Source organism: Myotis yumanensis, unplaced genomic scaffold, assembly GCF_028538775.1.
Source record: "Myotis yumanensis isolate MYYU_CA2020_CCGP unplaced genomic scaffold, mMyoYum1.0.hap1 SCAF_3, whole genome shotgun sequence".
NCBI lineage: Eukaryota > Metazoa > Chordata > Mammalia > Chiroptera > Vespertilionidae > Myotis > Myotis yumanensis.
The window spans coordinates 40,531,066-40,557,689 of NW_027223754.1; the positions used below are offsets into that span (position 1 = coordinate 40,531,066).

The 26,624-nt window shown below is 42.3% G+C and overlaps 1 protein-coding gene across 22 annotated transcripts in view; it reads left to right on the top strand.

The window, feature by feature from the left end:
- Positions 1 to 26,624, top strand: part of DOCK9 (dedicator of cytokinesis 9) — a 270,967-nt gene that overhangs the window by 219,000 nt on the left and 25,343 nt on the right. For 6 of the 22 annotated variants that reach the window (XM_070408682.1, XM_070408672.1, XM_070408666.1 and 3 more), the window contains 12 exons: positions 797 to 911; positions 4,509 to 4,575; positions 6,205 to 6,252; positions 9,105 to 9,172; positions 15,269 to 15,384; positions 17,458 to 17,595; positions 17,712 to 17,894; positions 19,788 to 19,901; positions 20,021 to 20,236; positions 21,459 to 21,516; positions 22,460 to 22,537; positions 23,810 to 23,916. In XM_070408682.1, coding sequence (XP_070264783.1) covers positions 797 to 911; positions 4,509 to 4,575; positions 6,205 to 6,252; positions 9,105 to 9,172; positions 15,269 to 15,384; positions 17,458 to 17,595; positions 17,712 to 17,894; positions 19,788 to 19,901; positions 20,021 to 20,236; positions 21,459 to 21,516; positions 22,460 to 22,537; positions 23,810 to 23,916 — 1,308 coding nt within the window. Of the gene's footprint in view, positions 1 to 796; positions 912 to 4,508; positions 4,576 to 6,204; positions 6,253 to 9,035; positions 9,173 to 9,727; positions 9,772 to 15,268; positions 15,385 to 17,457; positions 17,596 to 17,711; positions 17,895 to 19,787; positions 19,902 to 20,020; positions 20,237 to 21,458; positions 21,517 to 22,459; positions 22,538 to 23,809; positions 23,917 to 26,624 lie in introns of all 22 variants that reach the window. The other 16 variants (XM_070408679.1, XM_070408684.1, XM_070408677.1 and 13 more) reach the window with 5 other exon arrangements.

The window sequence follows — 26,624 nt, forward strand, 5'->3', positions numbered from 1 at the left end:
TTTCACTGATCTTTCTGCTTTGGTATTTGGCAAAAAAATTTCCCTGACTTCAGTTGGAAATGTAACTTTGAGGATTTTTAAATCTTCTCTGTTTTTATCAAGAGATGCGATTCTTATTCTTTTTTTTTAATGTGAACCCTTTGAACTTGTGAACCTGCTGTCTAGTGGCAAAACTGCCCTCGCCCTGCATCCTGAGTTTTCTGGCGTTTGCGGTGTTGAGCTAAGCTGATGATGGAGTGACCTCATCAGCTTAGGGTCTTTGGCAGTGCTGTGCTGAGGTGACCCCAGGTTTTCCTGCCGGGTGCCTGCCCATGGTTTTCCCCGAGGGTGCCCCAGGAGGTAACTGAATGGCAGCAACTCAGCCCCAGGCTTCTGTGGCTGGTACTCAGCAGCACCATAGACTTCTGCTGTCTTAGCCACGGACACTTTCCTGAGGATGTGGTTGGTTCTGCAGTGTCGTCTGAATCATCATTCCTGCTTTTCTGCATGAGGTTTGACTTGGCATTTCAGAACTAAGCTGGTAACTCAACGATGGTCATCCAGTTGGAAAGGCTGGCGCCTCCGGCTTGTCCCTTAGGAGAGTGTGCGCAGGAGACAAGCCAGAGCTTGTGTGGAGCAGCACTTGTGTGTATCCGGGGAAGGCGCCTGATGTGTGTTGACAAATTATCTATACCTTCCAGTCAGAATGATTGGGCTCAATTCTAAGAACCTTTCTCTTCCAAGGTAGAAAAGTGAAGCTGACTTTGTGTTACCTGCTGTTGAAAGAGAAAAACCCACCCGTATTTCCTTTCTTTAGCACCAACAGAGTGGCACTTTGGGGAATGCCATGGTTCGCTGTGACAAACTGGACCAGTCTGAGATTAAGAGCCTGCTGATGTGTTTCCTCTACATCTTGAAAAGCATGTCTGATGGTAGGTAAAAATGGAGATATCTCCTTTACTTTCCTTGTTTCGGTGTTTGGGTTATTTTTTAAAGATTATAATTGGTTGAAAGGATATAAGGATTTAAAACAATTTTCCTCGTTTAAAATACATGTTGATTTTCTAAATGGAGTAAGAATAAAAGTCTTAATTTGGAAAAGTATTTTATTATTTTATTCTAGAAAATGAGTTCTAAAATGTGAATGGGACTATTTTATACATTTATGTTGAACTCAGACCTACCATCTTAACTAAAGGAGGCAGCTGCAGAGAAGCAAAGCAGCTTTTTGATTTTGTTTTAAATGTCATTGTTCAAACAAACATACTGGCAACTTGCACAACTTTATTAGTCTGTTTCTTGAATTAGAAAATACAGTGTTGGGGAACCTCAGCATCCCTTCCTTTTAGAGTGTGCGACATTGCTGGCTTTACCGGAAGCAAATCGTGTTATTGAAATATCCTCTCCTGAGGATAGAGAGCGGAGAGGAGGAAAGGAGGAGAGAGAGAGAGAGAGAGAGAGAGAGAGAGAGAGAGAGAGAGAGAGAGAGGAACACTGATGTGAGAGAGATACATTGATTGGTTGCCTCACGCACGTGCCCCTTCAGAGGCAGGGAGCGAACCCGAAATCCAGGCACATGCCCTTGACCAGGAATTAGCCCTGAGACTCTAACAACTAAGCCACAATGGCCAGGGTGTTCCTTTTATAACAAGCTTCCATTTTAGCAGCAATACAGTCTGATCTTACAACTCAGATGTTAGGAACAGCATACCTGTCCTTAAAGTGCTTCAGGACTGGATTATTTCATTCTTCTGTCAGTTTGTTACCTTTAAATAACTAGTTAAAAAAAGAACAAACAAGATTTTCTTTGATGACCAAATGCAAGAGCACTGGGCACCTATTCTGATATTTGGGTTAAATAAAAGTTGAAATTATAAAGTTATAAAGTTGAAATTCTTTTCATTAAGTCAAAAGTTCTAAACTTTCTATTATGGTAGTGACTTTTAGCCAGCTATGATCCTATTTTTCCTATGTTGAAAGATTTTTTAAAATATTTTAAGTTTCAAACAATAAATATGGTTTATAACATAACTGCTTTTTAAAGACAAATACCAGAAATTTTGCATCCAAGTGAAAGTTATCCTTTAAAGTTGGCCCTTAGGAAGGCTATGCACAGATTTTAAGATACAACAACCTCTTCAAAAGAGTTTTATAGTATTTTTTAAATTACCTGAAGTTACTCATTTCTTTCCTTTATAATTAGAGTTTTTTGTGTGTCATGTTTCAGAAATCTTCAACTGTCTCTAGGATCATGAAGATATTCTCCTATATTTTCTTTAAAAGCTCTATTATTTAAATTTTCACATTTAAAGCTTAGCTACCGAGAATGGATTTTCGTGTATGGAGTGGGGTAGGGGAGAAATACTCTTCAGCATAGTTGACCAGACAGACAACCAAAATTGATTGTGTAACTCTGTGTCTATTCTTTCCTTTATTCCACATTTAACGAGTACCTTCCACATGCTGGGCCCTCACGCTCTGCGCCTTCTTGTGCCTCCTCCCTTCTTCATGGAGCTTGGCTTGCTCTTCCCCCTCTTCTCAGCCAGTAGCCTGGCCACTGACTGGCCACACATGTCTGCAAGTTGACCTGGAGAGGCCCACCAGCACTCACTTGGCTCCCTGGGTTCTCACAACACCAGGATGACCAGGTTCAAATAACCAGAGTCTGTCACTCTGGAATCTAAACTCAAAACCCCTGAAAAATGGAAGCTCCCTGACCCACCCTTGTCACTAGCCCAATAGGCCAAATACGGCTTTTAAAATCAGGTGTACTAAATTGGAGAATAACTTAACTTCCCTGAGCCTTCATTAGCTTCTCTGTAAATTGGGACTCTCTGCCTCTGATTGTGGTGAGAATTTGATGGTATACTGTATGTGACATCATGAGACCACCTAGCACAGTGCCCGCACATAACAGATTCTCAATCTATATCCCCTGGCTACCCCATATGTCACTGTTCCTGACAATGTAGAGGAACAGTCCAAGGCCATGCATCTTCCTGCGCCATCGGCATCTCTACAGCCACCTTCTCACTCAACCTCAGGCTCCCAAATCAATGTCTCAGAGAGAAATCTCTTCACCTGTTTCTGAACCTCAATGTAAAATACTATAAGAATGTAAAAATATTTAACTATCAAATGGTAACAGTCTGTGGAGTGTGCTAAATGGTTAAGGGTCATACACAGAACATACTTCCTGCAAATAAATTTGTAGAATTTGCCTTAATTACAATATACAGGTGGTCTCAATGAAGAGTAAGTGTGGGTTCTTCATTAAGAGTACAGTGTAGCATTGTGTGGGGAAGCAGGCACTGCTTGTTTGGAAGTTTATTTAGCAGTATCTGTGGAAGTTGAAAATGCACATACCATCTGACAGAGCTATTTCACATCTAAGAATTTGTCCTGTAGACGTAGTTGGACAGGTGTGCAAAGACCCATGCAAAAGGATGTTCGTTGAAGCACAATTCATAATAGCATAAGATTAGGGGGGAAACAAGTAAGTGTCTATCAGTAAGAGACTGGCTAAATCAGTTATAGTCGAATATTATGCAGCTTGAAAAACATTGAGATAGATCTAGGCCATATTGTTGAATTAAAACTCAAAGGGCAAAACAGTGTGTGTAGTATAGTATACATGCTTCCATGTGTGTGTGGAGGCCCGATGCACAAAATTCGTGCACTTGGGGGGTGGGGGGTGGGGCGTCCCTCAGCCTGACCTGTGCCCTCTCCCAGTCCAGGAGCCCTCGGGGGATGTCTGACTGAAAGGCTCCTGCCACCACTGCTGCACTTGCCAGCCGTGAGCCTGGCTTCTAGCTGAGTGGCAGTCCCCCTGTGGGAGCACACTGACCACCAGGGGGCAGCTCCTGCGTTAAGCATCTGACCCCGCCCCCGTGGTCAGTCACGTCATAGCGACCGGTTGTTCCGCTGTTGGGCCGAAACCAGCTTTCTGACATCCCCTGAGGGGTCCCGGATTGCGAGAGGGTGCAGGCCAGGCCAAGGGACCCCACCAGTTCACGATTGGGTCCGGGGAGGGACCGTAGGAGGGCTCCAGGGCATGTCCCACCTGGCTCCCTCAGTCCCCATTGGCCAGACCCCAGCAGCAAGCTAACCTACTGGTTGGAGCGTCTGCCCCCTGGTGGCACATCATAGCAACTGGTCGACCAGTCAACTCTCTGCCCCCTGTTGGTCAGTGCACATCACAGCAACAGTTGAGCAGCCTTAGCGTATCATTAGCATATTACACTTTGATTGGTTGAACCAGACAACCAGACACTTACCATATTGGGCTTTTATTATATAGGATAGCACTAGATGATGTACAAAGAAATTAAGCTTCAAGGTTCAAACATAGCTTCTTTAGATTGAATAAGCCCGTTGTATGTGTTATCCAGATGGGTCACTGTGGTTCGTCCTCTGATTAGCTGTAAAAGGGGGCAGGGTTTGGAGGCCTATACTCTGAGATCTCGTCCCATCTCATAATGTACAGAATGCGCATCATGATTCTGACCTGATAAATGTTTACTTTCTAGATGCTTTGTTTACGTATTGGAACAAGGCTTCAACATCTGAACTTATGGACTTTTTTACAATATCAGAGTGAGTAGTTTTGTTTTGTTAATTGCCTCTTGATTTTCCCTGGCCAGTGAAGAGGTGTGAAGAATACTGTGTAGTTGAACCAGGAATGCAGATATTCATATCCATACTCTTAAGCTGTTTCTCCTGGACCTGATCCCAGCACCTGCTCTCATGAGCTTATGACTCAGTGGTCAGTGACCAACCTTAAATTATTAGACATGAGGTTGTTATAAGAGGTAACTACTAGTACTCTTGAGTATAAGCCATTTTAATAAAATGATAGAAAATGTATTAGCCGAGTTGGGTGGATGCTGCATTAAGTTGAGTCTAACCTATCTCAAATAGATGCAGAAACTGAGATAGAAAAATTGCTATAATTTTTAAATGTAAGATAAGTAAAATCTTACATATTACATATGTTATCTCATTTTTTCTCTTTAGTTTAAGTTTCTGGTTTTCTTTAAGATCATTACACGAATCCACAATCCATTATCCAAAACTGCTGGGGCCAGATGATTTTCCAAATTCAGAATTTTTGGGATTTTTGAAAAATTTGCATATAGAGTAAACTCCATAAGACCTCAGCAGGGTCTCAGGCAACACCCACAGTCAAACACATTACTGTTTCTGCAGTAAAAAATTATTTCTGCAGTACTGTCATTATTCATAATCATTGGGTAAATCATAACTATAAGTAGTTTTATGTTTGTTAGTGGGGTCCTGATTCACGGCCAAATGAATTTGCACAAATTCAGTTGGAACCCTATGGTGCTCTGAGCTTTGTGCGTTTGGTTCATAGTCTCATGACTGTTCTCTCTAATGATTAAAGGTGGGAGTTGTCACTTGGTGAGACGAAATTCAGCATCAGAAGAACTTACTGGACATTATTTTAACTGCCTCTTATTAATTATATGCTTTTTAAAAAATCAATATTGTGGGTATATTAAAACAAAACAAAAAATGATGTCTGTAAGGGGCCAGTCTATTTACTTAAGCCAAAAGAGAGAGCTCCTTACATAGATTTGAATGAGCACGGATAAGCAACTCAGAGCAGTGCAGTAGGGCATACATTTTCCATGGTGGTTTCTAAGGCACACTGCCTGGGGTCAACATCTGAACCCTGAGTGGATGGACAGTCCTATGGGTACTAAGCCTTTCTTCTGTGTGGCTTACGCCGCCCACCACAATTCTGGCAGCAGCATAATATGGGGCCTCCTTTGCAGGTTAGAAATTTTATCTTGGTTTAGAGGGGCCTTCCAGAGAATTTCTGACAACCTGAAGTAAGGGGCTAGTACCGTGGTCAGCAAACCACAGCTCGCGAGCCACATGCGGCTCTTTGGCCCCTTGAGTGTGGCTCTTCCACAAAATACCACGTGCGGGCACACAAGTTCAGTGCGATTGAAACTTTGAGGCCCATGCACAGAAGTCGGTATTTTCTGGAAGAGCCGGTATTTTGTGGAAGAGCCACACTGAAGGGGCCAAAGAGCCGCATGTGGCTCATGAGCCACGGTTTGCCAAGCCGCAGTTTGCTGACCACTGGGCTAGTAAGAATTTATTGAGTGTGTTATTGTTGATGGGCTTAAATAAAACAATGCATTGAAAATAATTTTATCTTCGTGTTTCCCTGATAATCTTTCATCCTGTCTGCAGAGTCTGCTTGCACCAGTTCCAGTACATGGGGAAGCGATATATAGCCAGGTACTGTGGGGGTTTCAGTTTCAAGTATTATGTCATTTTCTGTATTACTTGGATCTGAATGTGTGGGAATTGTCATCTGTGGTGATTGGCAGTTGGGATTCTCATAAACAGCCATGAAGGCAGTTGGCAGGTCTTTGGATTGCGACCATAAAATCTGTTTGCATCTTTCGCCTACATTCCTTCTGTTTCGTTTTTCTCATGCATATCTCTTGGAAAGATCCTCCTTCGTGGCCTGTTGCTACACTTCTAGCCTTGCTTCCAAGTTCTCCCTCATGTCCTGTTCCTTCTGTCTTCTTTTTCTCCTCTCCCACTTCCCCTTGACGTGTCTTCTGGCTCTTTTCTCCTTCCCCAATTATTCCTCTTTCCCTGTTTTACTTTCAAAGGTTTTTTGTGGTGGTGTGTTTTTTTTTAACCATTCCATCTTCCAACTTCAAAGACACTAATTTCTCATCTAACCACATTCCTTTTTCCTTAATGAGAGAATGTTTTTAGTCCATCTCAAATGTGTTTGGACTTGCACAAAAACTCTAAAATGGAGCCTTTTCTCCTCTACTTCTAAGTAAGCTAGCTACCCGTGCCCTTTGTTTTTACCCAACCAGAACCCTGTGTGGCGTATCATAAACCCACACTGCCCTGTCCCACAATAAACGCTTGGTTCTGCACTGAGTTTGGGGAGAGCTAGAAACTCATGGCTGACGGGTACCCAGGCAGCTCCTTCTTGGGAGGTATTTCCCGGAGCACATCTTGTTGTTACCAAGTTCTTACCCCTGCCCTGTAGCCATTCAGTGTGTCTGTGCTCTATTCTATGCTGTGTGTTCTGTGATAATGTACTTATGGGGTCCTGGTCTAAATATCATATTTTTCTAATGCTATTGTTTTTAATAGTTTAATTATCAGTAAACATTTGTTTTAAGAAAATCTTTAAAATTTAGTTGTAATTGAGTTTTTTTCTCTTACCTATAATTTTGTTTAGTAGCAATGAAATAGGAAAGAGATTTTTAATATGTTTTCTGTCTGCATGAAAATTTTGCTTTTTATGTTAATATTGTTCTTCTCTTGGGATATTTGAGAAATTTTCAGAATTACATTTTATGTTAAGTAAAAGTATATGTTTTCTTTTAAAAAGACCAAATTTAGAGAGAATATTTTATGCTTTCCTCCTATAATATTTTCTATTTTTAATAGAAATAGGTTGGCACTTAAAGTTCTCTAATCTTAATTCTTTTATTTTTATCATAACAGTAATTTTTACATTTGAGATTTTAAGTACCAAATGCAAGTATACACAAGGTATCCATATACAATAGATCCCCTTTGACTTTGTCCCGTGGAGATGGGCAGTGTATTTGTAACAAAAAGGCACTGAACCAGGCAAGCTTCCCACCCTTCCTGCACTCACTGTGACCTACGTCACAAGATGACATTAGGAAAATGTGCAAAATAGAATAACATGCCTCAGAGCCAAACATGGTGAATGTGGGAAGCTGACATTTTTCTGCCCCAACAAAAGATTTTAAAATTGGGTTTTGTGAAACTGTTAACTCACTTTTCAGTGACTACACATTTGATTTTTTAAAAGAAAATCCTCCAACTTCACAAGTACCTTGTATATACTTGCATATAAAAGTATGCACCTTTTGACCACCTTAAAAATGGATGAGCAGGGGATAGTGGAGAGCTGGGGTGTGGTGCTTTGTCACGTGCTCTGTGGAAAGACACACCATGCTTTGTAGAAAATCACCACGGTCTCTGCTGCATGGGAAAACGATTCCGAGCGGTGATTTAAACGTCATCAGTGTTTGCTGTTCACGGTGGTCTGGTTTAATGAGTCCTGCGCCTCCTCATTGTGTCACCTTGAAATCACCCAGCAGCATGCTGCCCGATGATACCCCATGCATGCCCTGTTCTACTCCACACGATAACACAATGAGGGAGACGGCTGGCTCAGGGATGGGGACAGGCGTCATCCCAGCACTGGTCTCATTTTTCATCTGCTCTGGTGGTGGTACACAACAGGAATTCAGCTGTTTGATTGCTAACCCAGATCACTTTTCTATTTTCTTTACTTGACTGCTGACAAGTTTAACAAAGTGTGTGGCTCTTCTCCTTCCTGCCTGGGTAAGAATAAAGGTGTTAAAACTGCTTCATATAATCCTTCCCATTGCATGTTTGTTCTCTGTTTCTTCCAATGCATTATTTTAATTTTTAAAAGTTTTTTTGCTCTTTAATAGCACATATAATTTAAAAAGATTTGTGGTGTTTTGGCAGTTGTCAGAATGCTAACTTTAGCACCCTGTTGACTGGTGCTCAATTTTTTTCTTTTTTAAAAATATTTTTAATGTTTTTTTAATTGATTTTTTAGAGAGACAGGAAGGGAGAGGGAGAGAGAGATAGAAACATCAATGAGAGAAAAACAACATCAGTCAGCTGCCTCTTGTATGCCCTCTACTGGGAATCGAACCAGTGACCTCTTGCTGCATGGGTCGATGCTCAACCACTGAGCCATACTGGCTGGGCTCCATTTTTTTCTTTTTAAGTAGCATCTCTAAAGTACTTTCTAAAACTGGAAAGTTCTCTGCTTTGGCTTGGTTTTCGCTTCTCCGTCGTCATTGGTGCTTTGCTGTGAGCCCTGTGTGTCTCTGGCTCACAGACAGGCTCTCTGTGCTTGGTTCTCTCGTGGCCCGTCTGCTCTCCGCTGTGTCATCGCCTCACTAACGCTCCCGGTCTCTCTGCAGTGTAACAAGTCTAACTTTTGCTTCTATCCCATTTCACTCATGTTGCAGGAACCAGGAAGGGTTGGGACCCATAGTTCATGATCGAAAGTCTCAGACATTGCCTGTTTCCCATAACAGAACAGGAATGATGCATGCCAGATTGCAGCAGCTGGGCAGCCTGGATAACTCTCTCACTTTTAACCACAGTAAGTCCCATGACATACCATCGTAACAGCCAGCCATCTCATGTGACAGCTCAGAGGGGAGAGCCCCAGGCCACACCACACACCACATCACCAACCTGACTTTTCTTCCAGCTCAGAGCAAGTAGGATGAAGAGCTCAAGGCGCAGTTCCCTTCCTCGGAGGAGAATGACACAATGTGGACCACGGTCAACTACGACACCAGACCTAAAAGTGCTAGCCCCTTGGCCCCAACCTCTCTGGTTGTGTTTTTAAAACAAAATTTGGCAGGTTCAATAGCCAAACATTCTATGATATTTTTAATTTAATATTCGGATTCATTGCCTGTCACCAATTTATCTTTGATCTCCCCCTTCACGCCCCGCCCCCCGTAATGTCTGAGAACATCTGGGACAGATGTTGTTTGCCCTGATCCCACGCATGTAATTGATCAGCGTCCACATTCTGACATTCCAGCTTAGAATGTATGTTTAACTGCTGTGAAACCATAAAGCCGGTGAATCAATTTGTGAGGGTGTGGAAAAGCCAATAACAAAGTGACTTTTTCTGTGTTTTCAGTGTGAGAAAGATATCAAGTGTGCTTGGAATTTCTGTAGACAATGGTAAGATTTAATCAGGTTGAAGTCTGCTTTCCAAAGGCTGCTTCACTTGCAAATCGAGACCTTTTGTTCATCTTGCCTTCCTAACTTTGGTGCTTTCTAACTGCACAGTAGAGGCTCTGCCAAAATGTGGGCCCATATTTTTTACTTTCTTCCGTCACCAGTGGGAATGTGCTGTTCCTAAAATTTAAGTGTTTCATCTTCTTAAAGGTTTCTCAAAGCAGAAAACCTAAAAGATATCAACCATGCAGCACTTTGAAAACTAACGTGATCATTTATGATAAATACCATTTCTGTTAGTGGTGTGTTCTCTGAATTGTTCCATCTTTTCTCCAAGCATGACATAGCTAGTTATTGTTCTATCTAGACCATTTTTGTGCTCATTTTAAGTAACATCTTTAGTACATGGTTATTAATATCTCCTCATCATTTCTAATCATAGGAACTCCATTCACTGTGACTTCCATACCTCTTTCTTAATGTAGGCCAGGAGTAAAGACAATATTCCCATCACATTACATTGATAATACAGCTGACCCTTGAACAACATGGGAGCCAGGAGCACAATCACCCTCACAGTCAAAAATACTCGTATAACTTTTGACTCTGCCCAAATTTAACTACTAATAGCATATGGTTGACTGGGAGCCTTATCGGTAACACAAACAGTTGATTAACACGTATTTTATATAGTATATGCTGTATTCTTACAATAAGTTACCTAGAGAAAATAATGTTATCAAGAGAATCGTAAGAAAGAGAAATGCATTTACAGTGCTTATTGGGAAAAAAAATCTTCCTATAAGTGGATCCATGCAGTTCAAACCCGTATTGTTCCAGGATCAGCTGTAGGTGAAAGTAAGAAAGCTGAGCAATCAAAATACAGCAGCTTCCCATTCTTCCTCCCCTGACCACATTAAATGTAATGGGCATTGATTCTCTTTAGAAAATTCTAGGCTTAATTTAAATCGGGATTGTGTCTGCCACATACTGCATTGGTAGCTTGCAAACGCTAGTTCTGAGTTCTGACTGACCTGTCGAGAGTGCATTAGTGACACGGCTACAGCTGCCATCCTTGATGGTCCAACATCGTGACTGTTAGGGCTTCCCTAGCTCTGCAGACAAGGGATTGAAACGAACAAAACAAGGAGTTTGGTTATTTTCGGTTTTCATTTCCTAGTTAACAAACAAATTAAACTTCCACTAAGCTGCAGGACCTGCTCCACTGCCTTAGCCCAGACCATGTATAACACAGGGACTGCCTCCCTGTCAGTTGACATAAATATTTAACCGTTAACACATGTCTTAAAAAGAATCCTAAGCAGACGAAGGCCCCACCTCCAGAGATAATCATTTAGGAAACGCAGAAAACAAACCAAAATAAGAGATCAACAGGCGAATAACGAATCCGCTAGGATGTGCAGCAGCTCCTCCCACCATGAATGGCCTTTGCGGTGGTGGCTTGACCTGGAGGAGAGAGACAGCTGGCTGGGTTCTGCTGCCAAAAACCACACTGTTAACACAGTTGATCTCCGTTCTGTCTTCCTGCTGCCCACAGAGAGCCTGGCCTTCTTGCCTTTCTTCTTCTTCATCCTGGAGTTTTTTCTTTAGTCCGTTTTCAGTGACATTAATCCTCAATCAGTTTCTTCTTCTGCCTTCCCAATACACAGCGTGTAGTGATTCTTTTACCTTTTGCCTGTGTTCCTACAATTCCTGCTCATTCCCAAGTGGATGTCTCATAGTCCTTGCATCTTCCCCTGGGACTTAGTCTTCATTATAGCTCTAATTCTGATTATATGTATTTGGGTGGCTTTCGCCCTTCCCTTTTTAGCTTTTTGAGATTCAAATCATTAAGTCGGCCAAAAACCACAGAGAAGGGAGTATGTACTATATGTATGCATGTGTATGTGTGTGATCATTTATATGTATATGCACACACATGATTGTTTACATCTATACCTAGACATTTTATGGGAAATTTATAGCCATATATGTCTCTTAAAAAAAATCTTATTTAACAATGAATACAGTACTTTCTGTTGGGCCAATCAATATGAAGTAGATATAGTATGTGAGATATTTTCTAGGATTCCAGAGTATAAAATGAATTTATTTTAGAGAAGAATTAAAACAGGAAGAGTCCCCTCTACACTTGTATTTATTATTTTCTCTTCTGTCCTGCTAGGAAAGGTTTTGTCAGCCCTCAGCATGACCAGCAGGGAGCAGCAGAGGACTGTAGAAACTTAATCCAATGGGGCCAAGTTATACCTTCCCATCACCTATCACTAGAACATAAGAAAAGACATCATAGGCACTACACATGTCACTCTAGCCGGGACTTGACTTTACTCTCGGATTCTAAGAGAATATAATGAAAATGGAAAATCCCCTCGTGGACAATACTTTTAACTTTTAAAAACATTCAAAGGATAGAGGCTTGTTGTTTGGGTCATTGCCCAGGTACATGAAAGGTAAATGTTTACATCATTAAGACATTGACTGGTTTACTGTAAAGTGCACTCATTGTGTGTCAGTAGAAGAGATTTGTGCCAAGTAACAAGTTGAGAGTGATGGCTGTATGTAGAATATTTTATATAAACCAGGTAATGAGGGAGAAACGATGTGAAACATGTTTGCAAATAAGAGATACAGTTGCAGAAATAATAGAAAATAAACTTTGTATTTATTTTGATGTTCTACAGTAGTCGAGGAATATATTAAATTAACTTGCATGCTAATTCATATTCCCCACTGGGGTGGGAAAGAGCAGCCAGGCGGTAGAAATGCTTGAAGAAAACCTGTATTTCCTGTAATTCAACATAAGAGTTTAAGATCACTGGATTTAGTTGCAGAGTTTAGATTTCAGGTCAACATGGGAAAACATTTTCTACCTGAAATGCCCATTAGCCAGTGTGGGCAGATGTGAAAACAGAGACAGGGTGAGCACCCGATCATATGAGAACTCATCCTACTCCAAAATTCTTTGATATTTATGAATTGAGAATAGGACAATGAATACATGATAATTAAATTTCTTTTTTACACAGAGTAGTGAATTAATATGAAAAATGCAGAGAATGCATATTCTCTGAAGTAAAATTAGTATTTTAAACAGCCTAAGCATGGACAATATATATTTAAAAATAGGTGAAATGGGCTGGATACTTTAAATGTCTATACTCAAGATAGCAAATAAAATACTATAAAGTCACATTTCCTGGGTTCTGAGATGTTTCTTTGATTTGGATATGTAATTTTGCACATTTGCCAGCATTTTCAAAATTAGGTAAATTCTGTGGGGACTCTTCAAGTGTGTAGGCCACCTCATCTATAATAATCACCTGGATACCCTTAGCCAGTGTTATCTAGAAAGAGAAAGGACACCAATAAATTCAATTAAACATTTAAATTAAAAAATGATGACTTTCACAAAAGATTTGTAACTTCCCAATGCATTTTGGAGAATACATCCATTTGGCAAAGTGCCATTTACCTTTAGTGTGATTGCTGTTTATCTGTAGGATTTAATATTATGTCTACCTCAAAAAAAAAAGAAGAAGAAAGAAAAAAAGACAATTCCATGCAGAGAAAGAATGAAAATAATCACCAAAGCAAGTTTCTTGTTATAGATTAACCCAGACTCTAAAACTTTATCTGGGGTAAACAGCAGCCCTCAGTAAAGGGTCCTTCAGGGCTGTGTGATAGTTTTGGTTGGTCTAATAAAAAGTGTAATTTTTTGCTCCTTCTTGCCCCAGTTTGTGATCATTCTGTTTTCCTCTTTCATTGTCTCTGAATCTTTCCAAACAAACCTCACTGAATGAGGACATGCCTTGGCTTACGAAGGCAGTACAATACACATTAGTCCCCAAAATAGCCATCTTCCTTGTCTCTGGGAGATTTCTTACCCAAAATGCAGAAATAAAAAGAACCGGAACTAGCATGGTGCCAGGTGTGTTATGTAGGGTCACTAAGGGCACGTGGACTGTGCTGCGGTGTGAAAATAATGCAGTCCACAAACACAGGACTTCAACCACCTTTTAAAAGCCAAGAAGAATCGGATGAAAGCACACAGCAGTATTCTTATCATGTTTTGAAAAGCAACTTGGTAGCTTTGAAAAGCTTTTTTTTTTTCTACCTTTTAAAAATTATCCTGTAGCTGACATTTATTAAAGTCAGAATAACATCATGCTAGTTGCCTTATTTTATCCTCGTAATGTGTAGTATGATACAGTGACCTCCATAAGGAATTTGCAGTGTAGTTTCTGTTTCTCCCCCACTTCTGGCCTCAAGAGAATTCTGTAAGTTTTCTGTACTTCATTTTCCTGATCCATGTACAAAATGTCCTCCTCTCTGGAGTATTAAGAAAATTACCTACATAGTAAGTGTTGATTTGTTTTTGCTCCTTGGAGAAAGACATTACATGATGTTTTATTATATTGCCATCTTTCCTTGTAATCTAGATCAATACTGTAACATCTTTGCATCTCTGTATTTTCTGCTAATGCATACCATTCATAATTTAATATCTCAAATTGTATGTCGACCTCCATTTTTATTGGTACTAAATTGATTTTACAGCCACATAAGAAGATATCAGTTTGTACTTAAATTATGATTCTTCAAGTTCTTTCCTTTCCTTAAACATTTCTTTCAGACACACTGGCTTTTGTGCTTTTTATTAAAGCAAGTAGAATACTATTAGCAGTACAGTCAACTCTTGATTATTAATCATGGTTGTAGCTGATAACACAGCTCTTTACATTATTGACTTAACGCTTACATAGCATTCACTCTGTGCCAGGCACTGTCTTCAGAGCTTCACAGATATTAACGAATTTAATACTCACCACAGCCTCTGAGATACATACTGTTATTATCCCCATTCTACAGATGAGGATAAAGAGGTCAAATGACTTGCCCAAGGTCACACAGCTAGCAGGTGGCCAAGCTGGACTCAGGGACCAGCAGCCTGGCTCATCTTCTTACCCCCTGTGCTGTGCGCTGCCTCTGTCTGTGTGGGAAGCTTTGGACATCTCCACCTCCCTCACCACTCTCGCCGTCCTTCAGCTCAGCCAAGTGGCTAGATTGATGGAGTCCGGCCCAGGTGCCTTCCTGGCTCCACTGTTCACTAACTGTGTGACTTAAGACAAGTTGTTTAGCCTTTCTGGTCCTCCATTTCCTTATCTGCGAAGGGGGTTTAATAATGTACATATTTCATAGGGCTGTAGAAGGATTCAATGAAGTAATACCTGTAAAGTTCATAGAATTATGGCTGGCATATAGCAAGCACACAATAAATACTTGCTGCCATTACTTCCCTTCTGGAGTTGAAAAAGACTTACAATTGTATGCAAACATTATTAACTACCAGCCCCCCCACACCCCCCAAAATAAGTAAGCCTTCTATAAATAATCAAAAGCTGACTGACTGTACCATCCCGCCAGCCGCTCTGCTCTGTGTGCAGCCCCCGGCAGTGACCTTGTGTTGTAATTCATGCAGGCTACGGCCATTCGGATGCAGACGTGCTTCACCAGTCGTTACTCGAAGCCAACATTGCCACTGAGGTGTGCCTCACGACTCTGGACACTCTCTCTCTGTTCACGCTGGCGTTTAAGGTTGGTATTGAACGGCTGTTCGTGGTCAGAACTCCACCTTTTACATTCGTGTGCTGCTTCAGCTGGACCGGCGAGGCCTTCTGTGTTGTCTATTTACTTCACTGTTGTTGCCCCTGTAAGGGAACCATTCATCCTTCAATGCCCTTAATGAAATTGCTCCCCAGTTAATGACTTGAATTCCCCGAACTATAATAAAGCTTACCTGGTCAGGGTGTGCCACAGGTGTGTGAGCAGTGGAAACAGCGGTGTGTACCTGGGAAACAGGCTTTTGCTGTGCCCTCCAGGATGATAAACGCGAGAACGTACCAGGCATCTCTGCCTCTCCCCTCCTTAAACAAGTCTCAGTGTGGTAGCGGTTGAAACGAGTTATTTATCCATAAAGAAGCATTAAAGTACAAACGCACTCACCTTCTTAAATTTAAAAAAATCTGTTACTCAAGTAAATGGTAGGAGCATTTCAGGGATAGAAAAGGTTGTTTTGGTCTGATGTTTGGGTTTTGGGAAATAATATTCAGGCAGATGAAGAGGGTCTCTTCAGGCATTCTCTTCTTTTTAGGAACCAAATGCTTCCCATTCTTGCTAAATGATTGCTTCCATTTCCAGCACAGAAGGGAAAAACTGCATGAATATTAATATGCTGTGAATCTTGAAACAGTCTATTTGCAAGGGTATTTGGAAGACAGAACCTAAATCACTCTCTGCTTTGCTTATCTCCACTTCTCATAAAAGCACGTTTCTTTCTTAGAGTAAAAATATTTGCCCTGGTATCATGTGCAGATCCTAACAGAATAAGTGTCTTTTCACAAGGAACCTCCATTCCTGTGGGCCTCAGTGAATGTTCCAGACTCTTTATGTTTAGTGTCTATGACTTTCTAATTAATGAGAGAGAGGCGGAAATTCATTAGAAAATTAAGGAAGGCAGCTAGTGGTGGTGGTGTGGGGGACGTGTTCCTAAAATGAAAGGTCCTTTATTCCCTTAAGTGAGGGCTTATTTATATCTTGTGTAAGTGGGCTTTAATTCCACTCTCGCAAGCAAATTTTGAGATCAGAACCTAAGAAGACTAAATCCTGAAAATGGGAAGCAATACCTTGATCAGAGAGAGTGAAGGGAAAATAATTCAACTCCGGAGGGAGGAACTTAGAGACGGGAACAATTCAGACAACAGGAACGGGGTCTTGGCAATTTTTGTGAACCATTTCCTCTGGATCCCTCAGCGCAAAGAGCGCTGAGAAAATAAAAGCTCACATCCAGATTCGCCCAGACCTTACTCCACCATAATTAGGAAGGACTGTGGTTCCTGGGAAAGTGGTGCTCACAGACAACAAACCATGTAAGCAGTTCCCCGAACGCTAGAAGCAGCCTTTTTATTTTTGGTTGCTGAACAGTTGCTCATGGTTGAGAATTACATAATATTCAGTTAATTAAAACACGCTTCCTGCTCATTAGATTGCTTCTTCTCATGATGGAATTCAATACTGTGCCTTGGTGTTGCATAATATAAAGATCATTGTGATTTCCAGGTGTCCTACCAGCTGTGAATGCATCTGTGAATCACAAAAAAAAACTTATCCCTTAAATTTTTTTCCAACAATAAAGTGTGGTAACAGTTTGCTGGGAAGTTTTATAATTCCTCTTTTTATAGAAAAAAGTAAACTCTCCGAAACATAAATTTATTAACAGGCTTACTTATAATAGCACAAGAGGATTCTGTGCTTTCTTAGAGGATTCATGGCAGAGTTTTTTTGCTTATCTCCACTTCTCATAAAAGCACATTTAAGTACTATCACCTCATAAGTACTATGAGGTCAGCCTTGAGGTGATATATTCAAATTCACATTGACAGGTTTGGTTTATTTCATCCTGCACATTGTAAGATTTAATCTTGTAAGATTTAGGCCCAGGATGTGTTTATATTGGTAAATTAATATTTACATGTTGAATCAACATGAGACTGACCGACATTATAAGTTGTCTTAGTACCTGGAAAATTTAACCTTTGAACTTCAAAATGGTGTGAGACCTACTGGGTGCCTGGTGTGCCCCACTGATGCAGCCGTCCTTGTGTGTTTTAGAACCAGCTCCTGGCTGACCATGGACATAATCCTCTCATGAAAAAAGTTTTTGACGTCTACCTGTGCTTTCTTCAAAAACATCAGTCTGAAACGGCTTTGAAAAACGTCTTCACTGCCTTGAGGTCGTTAATTTATAAGGTAAGCTGTTTCACCGGGGAGGTCGTCGTCGACTGTCCTGCGTTTTCCTCTTGCACCCGGAGGGGCGGGGCACGCTGACCGTGACTTGGTTGCTTGCTTTCTCATGCTCCACCTAGTTCCCCTCGACGTTCTACGAAGGGAGAGCTGACATGTGTGCCGCTCTGTGCTACGAGATCCTGAAGTTCTGCAACTCCAAGCTGAGTTCCATCAGGACCGAGGCCTCCCAGCTGCTCTACTTCCTGATGAGGAACAACTTCGACTACACTGGGAAGAAGTCCTTCGTCCGGACGCATTTGCAAGTGAGTGTAGTATAGCTTTCCCCTACAAGCGTACTCTGAAATTCTGTTCCGGAAGGGAAACTGTGTGTCACGTGTGCTGAATTACCTCTGCGTAAGTACTATGAGGTCAGCCTGGAGGTGATATATTTGAAGTCACATTGACAGGTTTGGTTTATTTCATCCTGCACACTGTAAGATTTAACCTTGTAAGATTTAGGCCCAGGATGTGTTTCTATTGGTGAATTAATATTTACATGTTGGATCAACATGAGACTGACCGAAATTCCATTGAATGGAGATTTATTAGAATCTGTGTGAGGATGCCTCATGGTAACCATCTTAGGTAAGACACAAAACGTCCAAAGTTGTTCCTGTCTGTCTTCCAGCTACTAATATACACCTGTCTCTCAAGTATTAAAATGTCTCAAGTTCTCTGCTCTGGGAACCATGCCAGATACTGAAAAGTCATGCGTATTTTTGTTAGAGACTCTTTTTCTGCAAACGTATAGAGGAATGCCCTCTTCATCCCTGTATTTATTCTTTTATTTAAACAAGTATTTATTGTTTGCAAACTACACACAAGGATCCATGGAAAAAACAGAACCCCCTCTTGGCCCCCACGGAGTACACGTCCAGCTGGATCCCCAACACCCTCGGAGTGCAGTGTGCCCTGGGCTATAATAGAGGAATGTTAGTGCCCCAAGGAGGGGCATCTGGCTGGAGACCCGGGGGAAGGAGGGGAAGAAGCTCCCAGAGGGTGTGAAGGATGAACACTGCTTAGCAACCCAGGGGAAAGGACCCATCCAGGGAACTGGAGAAGATCCTTAGTGAAGTTGAGAATGTGGGTGAGAACAAGTTGAGGGGGCATCATTGCCTCTTTGGAGGGATTTCCTGGACCTCAGTGTTGAGAGTGGATTGGGGGAGTCAAGACCTTATCTAGGGAGACCGTGGGGAAACCACAGTCCAAGATAGGCCAGAGAGGCTGGTGTTCTGGACCAGTCGTGGTGAGGTTAGAAGGAAGAGGAGGTAGAGGTGACAGCACTTTGTGATTGGCTGCGCTTGGGTGCGGTGAAGGAAAAGAAGGGAATAAGGATGGCATCTATGCATTTTAGCTTGAGTAACTGGGTAAAGCCAGTGCTATTCATCGACCCCCAAAAAAGAAAGATTTCCCTATTGCATAGTTAATATGTATACCTTTTAACAAAAAATGCAAAGGACAGTCCACTTATTGAAAGTTCATACCAAAAACCAAGGTATAGTATTTATCTAAGGTCTCTCTTTTTATTAGAGAAAGTGATAGGTAACTGTCCAAATGGTATGGGCTTATCTGATTCTCTCTTTTTTTAAAACTTACCTTTATTTTTTAAAGTATTACAGATGTCCCCCTTTTTATTTTCCCCATTGACTCCCTCCACCACACATCCACCATCCCCAGACCTTCACCACACTATTGTCTGTGTCCATGGGGTAGGCATATAAATTCCCCAGTTAATCTCTCCAAACCACTCTTCTGCCCCTGCCCTCTCATTCCTCTACACCAGTGGTTCTCAACCTTCTGGCCCTTTAAATACAGTTCCTCATGTTGTGACCCAACCATAAAATTATTTTCGTTGCTACTTCATAACTGTAATGTTTTACTGTTATGAATTGTAATGTAAATATCTGATGTGCAGGATGGTCTTAGGCGACCCCTATGAAAGGGTTGTTCGACTGCCAAAGGGGTCGCGACCCACAGGTTGAGAACCACTGCTCTACACTCTCTTATTACCATTTTCCTGTGCAAATAAAATACTTAGTGATAGCATAATCCCCTTCTGGAATACTTCTTGCACAACCTACCTGAAGGCAGGAGCTGAGCCCAGATGAGGAGTCGTTTGCAGGTGAATTGATTTGCTCACATTTGTTGTCCCTAAGGTCATCATTTCCGTCAGCCAGCTGATAGCAGATGTTGTGGGGATCGGGGGAACCAGATTCCAGCAGTCCTTGTCTATCATCAACAATTGTGCCAACAGCGACAGGCTCATCAAGGTGGGTGGCCTGGTGCCTTTGTCTTTCTTACCCCCAAGACTCTGCCTCCTCTCTACCGTGTACGTGGACAGGCCGAGCACAGCTGAAAACCATGTGTCCTTCTCCCACTCCTGTTTCAGCACACCACCTTCTCCTCGGACGTGAAGGACTTGACCAAAAGGATACGCACGGTCCTGATGGCCACGGCCCAGATGAAGGAGCACGAGAACGACCCTGAGATGCTGGTGGACCTCCAGTACAGCCTGGCCAAGTCCTACGCCAGCACCCCTGAGCTCCGGAAGACGTGGCTGGACAGCATGGCCAGGATCCACGTCAAAAACGGGGATCTCTCCGAGGTAGCCCTGCAAGCCTTCCCACGGGCTTTTTTTGGGAAAACTGTGCCCCATTCACTAAAAGAAGCCAATTTTGAGAAAAATTGCCCAGTAATTAAAAGAAGCCAGTTAGCCCTAGCCAGTGTGTTCAGTGATTAGAGCATTGGCCCGCACACCTAAGGGTTTCAGGTTTGATTCCTGATCAAGGGCAACCCCGTTGTTCAGTCTCCTTCCAGGTTAGGGTGCCTGGGGGAGGCAACCAATCAGTGTGTCTCTCTCACATTGATGTTTCTCTCTCACTCCTCCCACCCTCCCTTCCACTCTCTCTAAAAAACAGTGGAAAGAATATCCACGGGTGAGGATTAACAAAAATAAAATAAAAAAGAAGCCAATTAAAAATATGGGATACTTTAAACAGTGTTAGGCTCAGGGTTACTTCATAGTCATGTAAGCATTTTAATAATTTACCAAATTGTAAGGAGATATGTATGTCACAAAAGGGTATTGTTTGAAAGCTCTTAGAAAACATCCATGTTCATGCAGATGCCTGCTAATTCAAGTGCACTCAGTGTCTGCATCCAACATCCCCTCTAGTTCTAAAATTCCTCTATTTATGATAAAATTAAATTTTCCTATTATTAAAGTATTGATTGGGCATAGGTTTTTCCCCTTTTGAGGTTGTTCATTGCCATCTGTGGCCTTGGTAGATGTTAGAGCGCCCCCTCGTGTTCAGAGCTGCCATGTCTCAGTAAGCTGATAGTGTGGGGAGGAGTTGGGTGTGTGCTCCGGAAAAGTGCCGAATCCCAGATCCAACATTTACTGACTCTGTGACACAGTTTTTAACCCCTGTGTGTCGATAACATCTGTAAAATGGAATCAGGAAAACAGTAGGCTCTAAGGCATGTTCTTATTCCCATGAAAACTGTGTTTAGGGTTGTGCTAAGGCATGTAGGCATGATCAATGGAATTAACAAAGCAGCATGCTTTTATTTTTAAACTTCTGTAATTGCTAAAATTAGTAAAATTACGTTCCATATCTGAAAAAAAGTTTGTAACTTTTTTTATGGAGTCCATTCTGTTTGACAATTGTTCCACTTCTTTCCAAAGGTAAAGATGTCAACTATTAGGAACATGAGTTGGTGCCTTGGGATCTAACATAAGTACACACAGTCATTAGATTTCTGTCTACGAGCATTTTGACACGCTGTATAAATGGTGATTCTGAGGCATGTGTCTCTTGTTGCAGGCGGCAATGTGCTATGTCCATGTCACAGCCCTGGTGGCAGAATATCTCACACGGAAAGGTGAGGAGTTTCCTGTGTTTTGTGAAATGAACATCAAACTGTACAAACCAGCAAAGATAAGCAGGAGCCGTTGAGAAAGATTTGGAGATGGGGGGTTGTGTGGTGTGTGTGTGTGTGTGTGTGTGTGTGTACGTGTGTACGCTATTCATTGTTTTGTTTGCGGGGGGTGACATTTGCCTGACTTGGTAGGCACAGCAGAAATGCCAACATCAAAAAGAAAAGTGGGTGACATGTCGTATCATCTCTTGCTAATGGCTCCGTCACCCAAAGACCAGTTAATGAGCTTTGCAGTGAAGTGAGGCCAATCTTGAGCTGAAAAGATTTTATTTTCCCCTTAAGATAGTTCCCACTGGAACTCTTTATCTATCAAAAGACAGTTGTAACGGGAGCTCATCGGACAGCGTTTTCTGGACCACGGCCCAGTTGGCTGTATTGTGTGAGGAGGCAGCTTGCTGGCTGGAAACCTTGCCTCCCCGTGGAAGGAAAGGGCAGTGAGTGAATGGTGCCCGTTTGTGCATTTCATATCTGTTCCCAGATTAGCAGGCCGTGAATACTCTCGTGTGTTCCCTTTGGTTGAACACCAGTTGCTCATTTCCATTGCAAAATCAGTGCAGCCTCCAATGGCGGCGTTTATTTTTGGAGCACGAGGATCTTAGAAAATCTGGCCGTGTGTGCACGTGACAAGCACAGCAGTTCCAGGTCTGGCTAATGAGGAGAGTGTTTACAGAGTGAGAAATGATAGGAAGTCACAGATGCCTGGCCAGCGAATGTCTATATTTCTGGTGCAGCTGGCTATTTGGAATGAAATTTAAGGGAGTCTTAGGCTTGCCATACATCAGAGCCTGAGAGAGAAAGAAATTCAAGAAGAGCTCCATATTCTCTTACTACCAGCACGCTTTCCTTTTGAGACCTATTGTCAGGTAATACATTTCCTCATGTTTAGAAGCAGACATAGCCCTCCGACGGGAGCCAACCCTCTCCCCCTACAGCTACAGCACCTGCCAGAGGAGGCGCCAGGGAGGTGAGCCCGGGGGTCGGCCCGGTCCATGGGGCCCCAGCCGTCCCATCCACATGACACTCAGAGGTGTGGGGACTTTCTTTTTCAACTCTGCCTGGACGGCCTTGGCCTCAGCTCTCCTTTCTCCTTCTGTTCCTGCCTCTCCGTTCAGTGGGCAAGGAAAGGAAAGCCTTCTGGCCACCACTGTAGTTGTCCCACTGGAGTTAAATTGTACCTTCCAGTGTACTCTGTCACCTAAAAGTGGGTGGTTGGCTTTTGCAGTTTTGCTTTTTGTGCGTTAATGAAGCTCCTGGATTAGGGCTTTCATTTGTCTCCATTAAACAAAAGCAGGTCTAGACTAGGATAGGGGCAGAGTCTCATGTGGAATCCTTGACCAGTAGGAAAATCTCTGGCTTTAGGTCCTACTCCTTTAAGACTTGATTTCAGAATTCTCTGTGTTCCTCCTGTTCCCAAAATATGAATTCAAGTTTTGACTTCCGTTTTGGTTTATTGAAAACAATGATCACAAAATAGAGTAAAAGACATTCCAAGTCCTTCATTTGATTATGTTTGCAGAGACCCCAAATGGGTCATTTTTGCTATTACCTTATCCCAGCTGCAACCTTATTCCATCCCCCCTTTGAGAGCTGAGTGCCTAGGCCCCTGAAGCACTCATGCTTTCTGTGCTCTTGCTCTCCAGCTGTAGCGGGAAGAGGCCTCTCCTTACCCTAGACAGCCCATGTGGAACCAGCTAAGACAGCCTCTCGGCTCATCACTGTGGCTGCTGGATTACATCTTGGTTTTATAGACTGCTTCATGCAGGAAGGGCAGGTTCTGGGTTACCCCCAGCCAGAGTAGGTGAGATGACAGCTTGACGGAAATATAGTTGTTTTTGAATCCAATATTTTTCCTTGATTGGCTTTGGCTTCTTTATTTTTCTTGGTATCTGAGTATATATCATCTTACCAAATCAAATTTATTGTTTATTGGTCATCATTTTATAATTAATTCGATTCAATACCTAGTTCAGTTCATTTACAGTTTAAAGATTGCATACATTTTAATAAAGGTGGGTGAGAAATAAAACAGGGCGAGAAAAAGAAACATCAAGGAAGCGAGTGAAGAAAAGCACACAGTGGTACCCGGGCTCCCCCGGGAGTACTGGCCCGAGACCCAGGGGATTTCAAAGTCGGTTCTTTCATTCAATACAGAAACATTCAGGGCAGGAGGAACCCTCACGGTTCATTCACTTATGGGTTAATAACTCACTCTCTCCCCCTGCTGTCTAAATTCTAGGCATGTTTAGACAGGGATGCACAGCCTTCAGGGTGATCACCCCAAACATAGAGGAGGAGGCCTCCATGATGGAAGATGTCGGCATGCAGGATGTCCACTTCAACGAGGTGAGTGCCCCGGCCCATGCCGTTTGCAATGACGAGAACCTCTGCCCCTGTGGTTTACCCTGCCAGTGCGTGGGACAAAGGCCCTTCTCTCTGCAGCTGCTGTTGACACACTTTGTCTAACTAAAGTAATGCTCCAAACACTGGGAACAGAGCAGCGGACAGCTCTACCATTCCATCTCCCTTCCTAGGAATCCATCCTGGACTCCCCAAGGAGAGTTTGAGGAGCTGGTTAGTAGTGAAGTGAGGCTGAGAGGTCAGACTCTGTGATGAAAGTTTAAAAATCACTATCCTAAAATGTCTAGTCTCAAATAACGCTCTACCTTAAAACATGAGAAAGGAGGATAATATATTGATTGTTTTTCATATTTAAATATTAAAACAATTTTAACCAAAATAGATAAAGTTTTATTAGCATCCTGAACTCAAAAGGCAAACTGGTTATTACATGCCATTAACTGTTCAGCAATCTCCACACCTTGAAATGCCTGGATAGATGTTAACTTTTTACTTTGAAATCACTGTGGTAACAGGGCCCGTGTGTTCCTGGCTTTGAACTCCTCACTTCAAGGCAAGTTTTAACTGGGTTTTTCCCCGAGAAGAAGCTTGAATGGACTTTCTCCTCGTAGAAATCACCCTTGTCCCCCATTCCAAGTCAGACCTTTGGGGCGCAGCCTTTCGTTTAGAATTCAGTAAGGAAAACAGTGACGTCAACAACAATGAAAGATTTGAAAGTAAACAATTCTCAGGAACCTGTCCCACAGGGATGATACCATAAAGCTCAAGTTTGCTCATCTGATTAAATATGAGGCTGGAATAATCACTACTGCCTAGAGAATTACCCAGTGAAATAAAGTACAGGTTTTACTGGGGAAATTTGTGAATGGCACCTACTCTGCACAAGAGCCAAACACGTGATAGGGATAGCTTTATCAGTCATTTTCAGAATATGGATTGCCCACCCTGTCCTTGAAGCATGCAGTTGGTAAATCTTTAACAAGGTCCATAGGGCATGATCTGTGATGATTAGGATGTGACACAGCAGGACCATAAAGTCCTGTGCAAGCCGGGCACATCTAGATTGAAGCTAGTCAGGAACGGAAAGGATAATGTGTTCGAAAAGCCAGGAAAACAGACATTGCCACTTACCTTTCTCCTTTAGCTATCAGGTTGTTTTAGGAAAAAGAGAAAGTTGAAAATCTCTCCCGGAGAAGGGAATAGGTGTATAACACATAGTTTAAAAATCATTGTCCTTTTAAGCTGCATTGTTAGATATATTTGAATGCCTTTAATGATCTCCTAAATGATTTTAGAGAAGTTACCTAAAAATACATAGAGCTCCTCCCAGCAGGCCTCCGATGAGTTTTTGTTGGTCGCAGTTCATGTTTCCTGACTTTGATCGCAAGGGCAGACTCCCCCCGGCTACTTTTGATTAGATAAAAAGGAAGGAACATCCCATTTCTGTTTGTAATTTTGTTTCACAAGTTGGATTCTGTGCAGAGTACAGAATTCTGAATCCTCTATGGTGTCAGAATTCCTCACAGCCCATGTGGTTTTGCGATCCCTCCGTCATTATGCCAGACAGGCAGGGAAGGAAATACTAGTAGGTGGCATGCTAGTAGGAAATTGAGAAAAGTCTAATAAAGGGACTTATTTTGAAAGTTTGGACAGGACTTAGGGAGACCAACAAGGAATATTGCAATTCCCTGAGATTAACAGCAGCTGGATTACTGTCTCTCAACCTATGGACTAAGGTTGGAGAGAAAGAGAAACTACACCAAGGGACTGCCTGATAGGACTGTGGGCTTTATTTAGGGGAGGGCACAATCCTGGCGCCCTTGCAGGGAGGGAGCCTCGAGTAGCCACCCCACCCTCACTCTCCTCCTGACCTGCAGTTTGCACCTGAGCCTTCCATTGGCCGAGTCAGCCAGGAGCTAGAGACAGGGAGCAAGCGAAGGTTCTAGTGCATCCACCTCCCAGAACACAGAGCGAGGGAGGGCAGGGCTGACTGGGACTCTAGAGGGGAGAGTGGAAATTGCAATCCAGTTGCTAAAACTTCTTTGTAACCCTCAACATCAGTATTCACCGAGGTGCCTGTGTGGTCACTGGGGACATGCACAGAGCGGCTAAAAATTTGAGCTTGCCTGTTCCTAGCTGAGGAGGCACAGGGTAACCTTCTGCCTTCTTGGTCTGGCTCTCGTGCTTTAAACAGGTGTCCTTTTCTACTCAGTGCCATGTTTTGGACATCTTTGTTCTTTTAGTTTGTGATTTTGCTGTTTCAAATGGCCCCCAAGTGTAGTGCTGTCTCGTGTTTCTGGGCACAGGACATCTGTGATGTACCTTACAGAGAAAATACTTGTGGACGATGAGCTTTTTTCAGGCGTGAGTACTTTTGGCTCATGAGTCCAATGTTAATGAATCAACAATATATACTACAGTAGGTGTCTTGACACAGAAGCACATGTAAAACAAGGTTATGTACTGATTGGTTCTCAAAAATTTTGTAGCCAGAGGCTCTTGGGAACCTAACCCTGTATTTCCCCAAGGAGGGGTGGTTCAGTCTTCACTAATTCATTGATCATGGTGCCTTTATACAGTGTCATTACCATGAGAATGAGAATCAACTGTATCTAGCACACTCAATTGTTGTTTCACAGAGTAGCAACTGTCACCACTGGGTATAGCAAACATATGAAGTTAACCAGACAAGT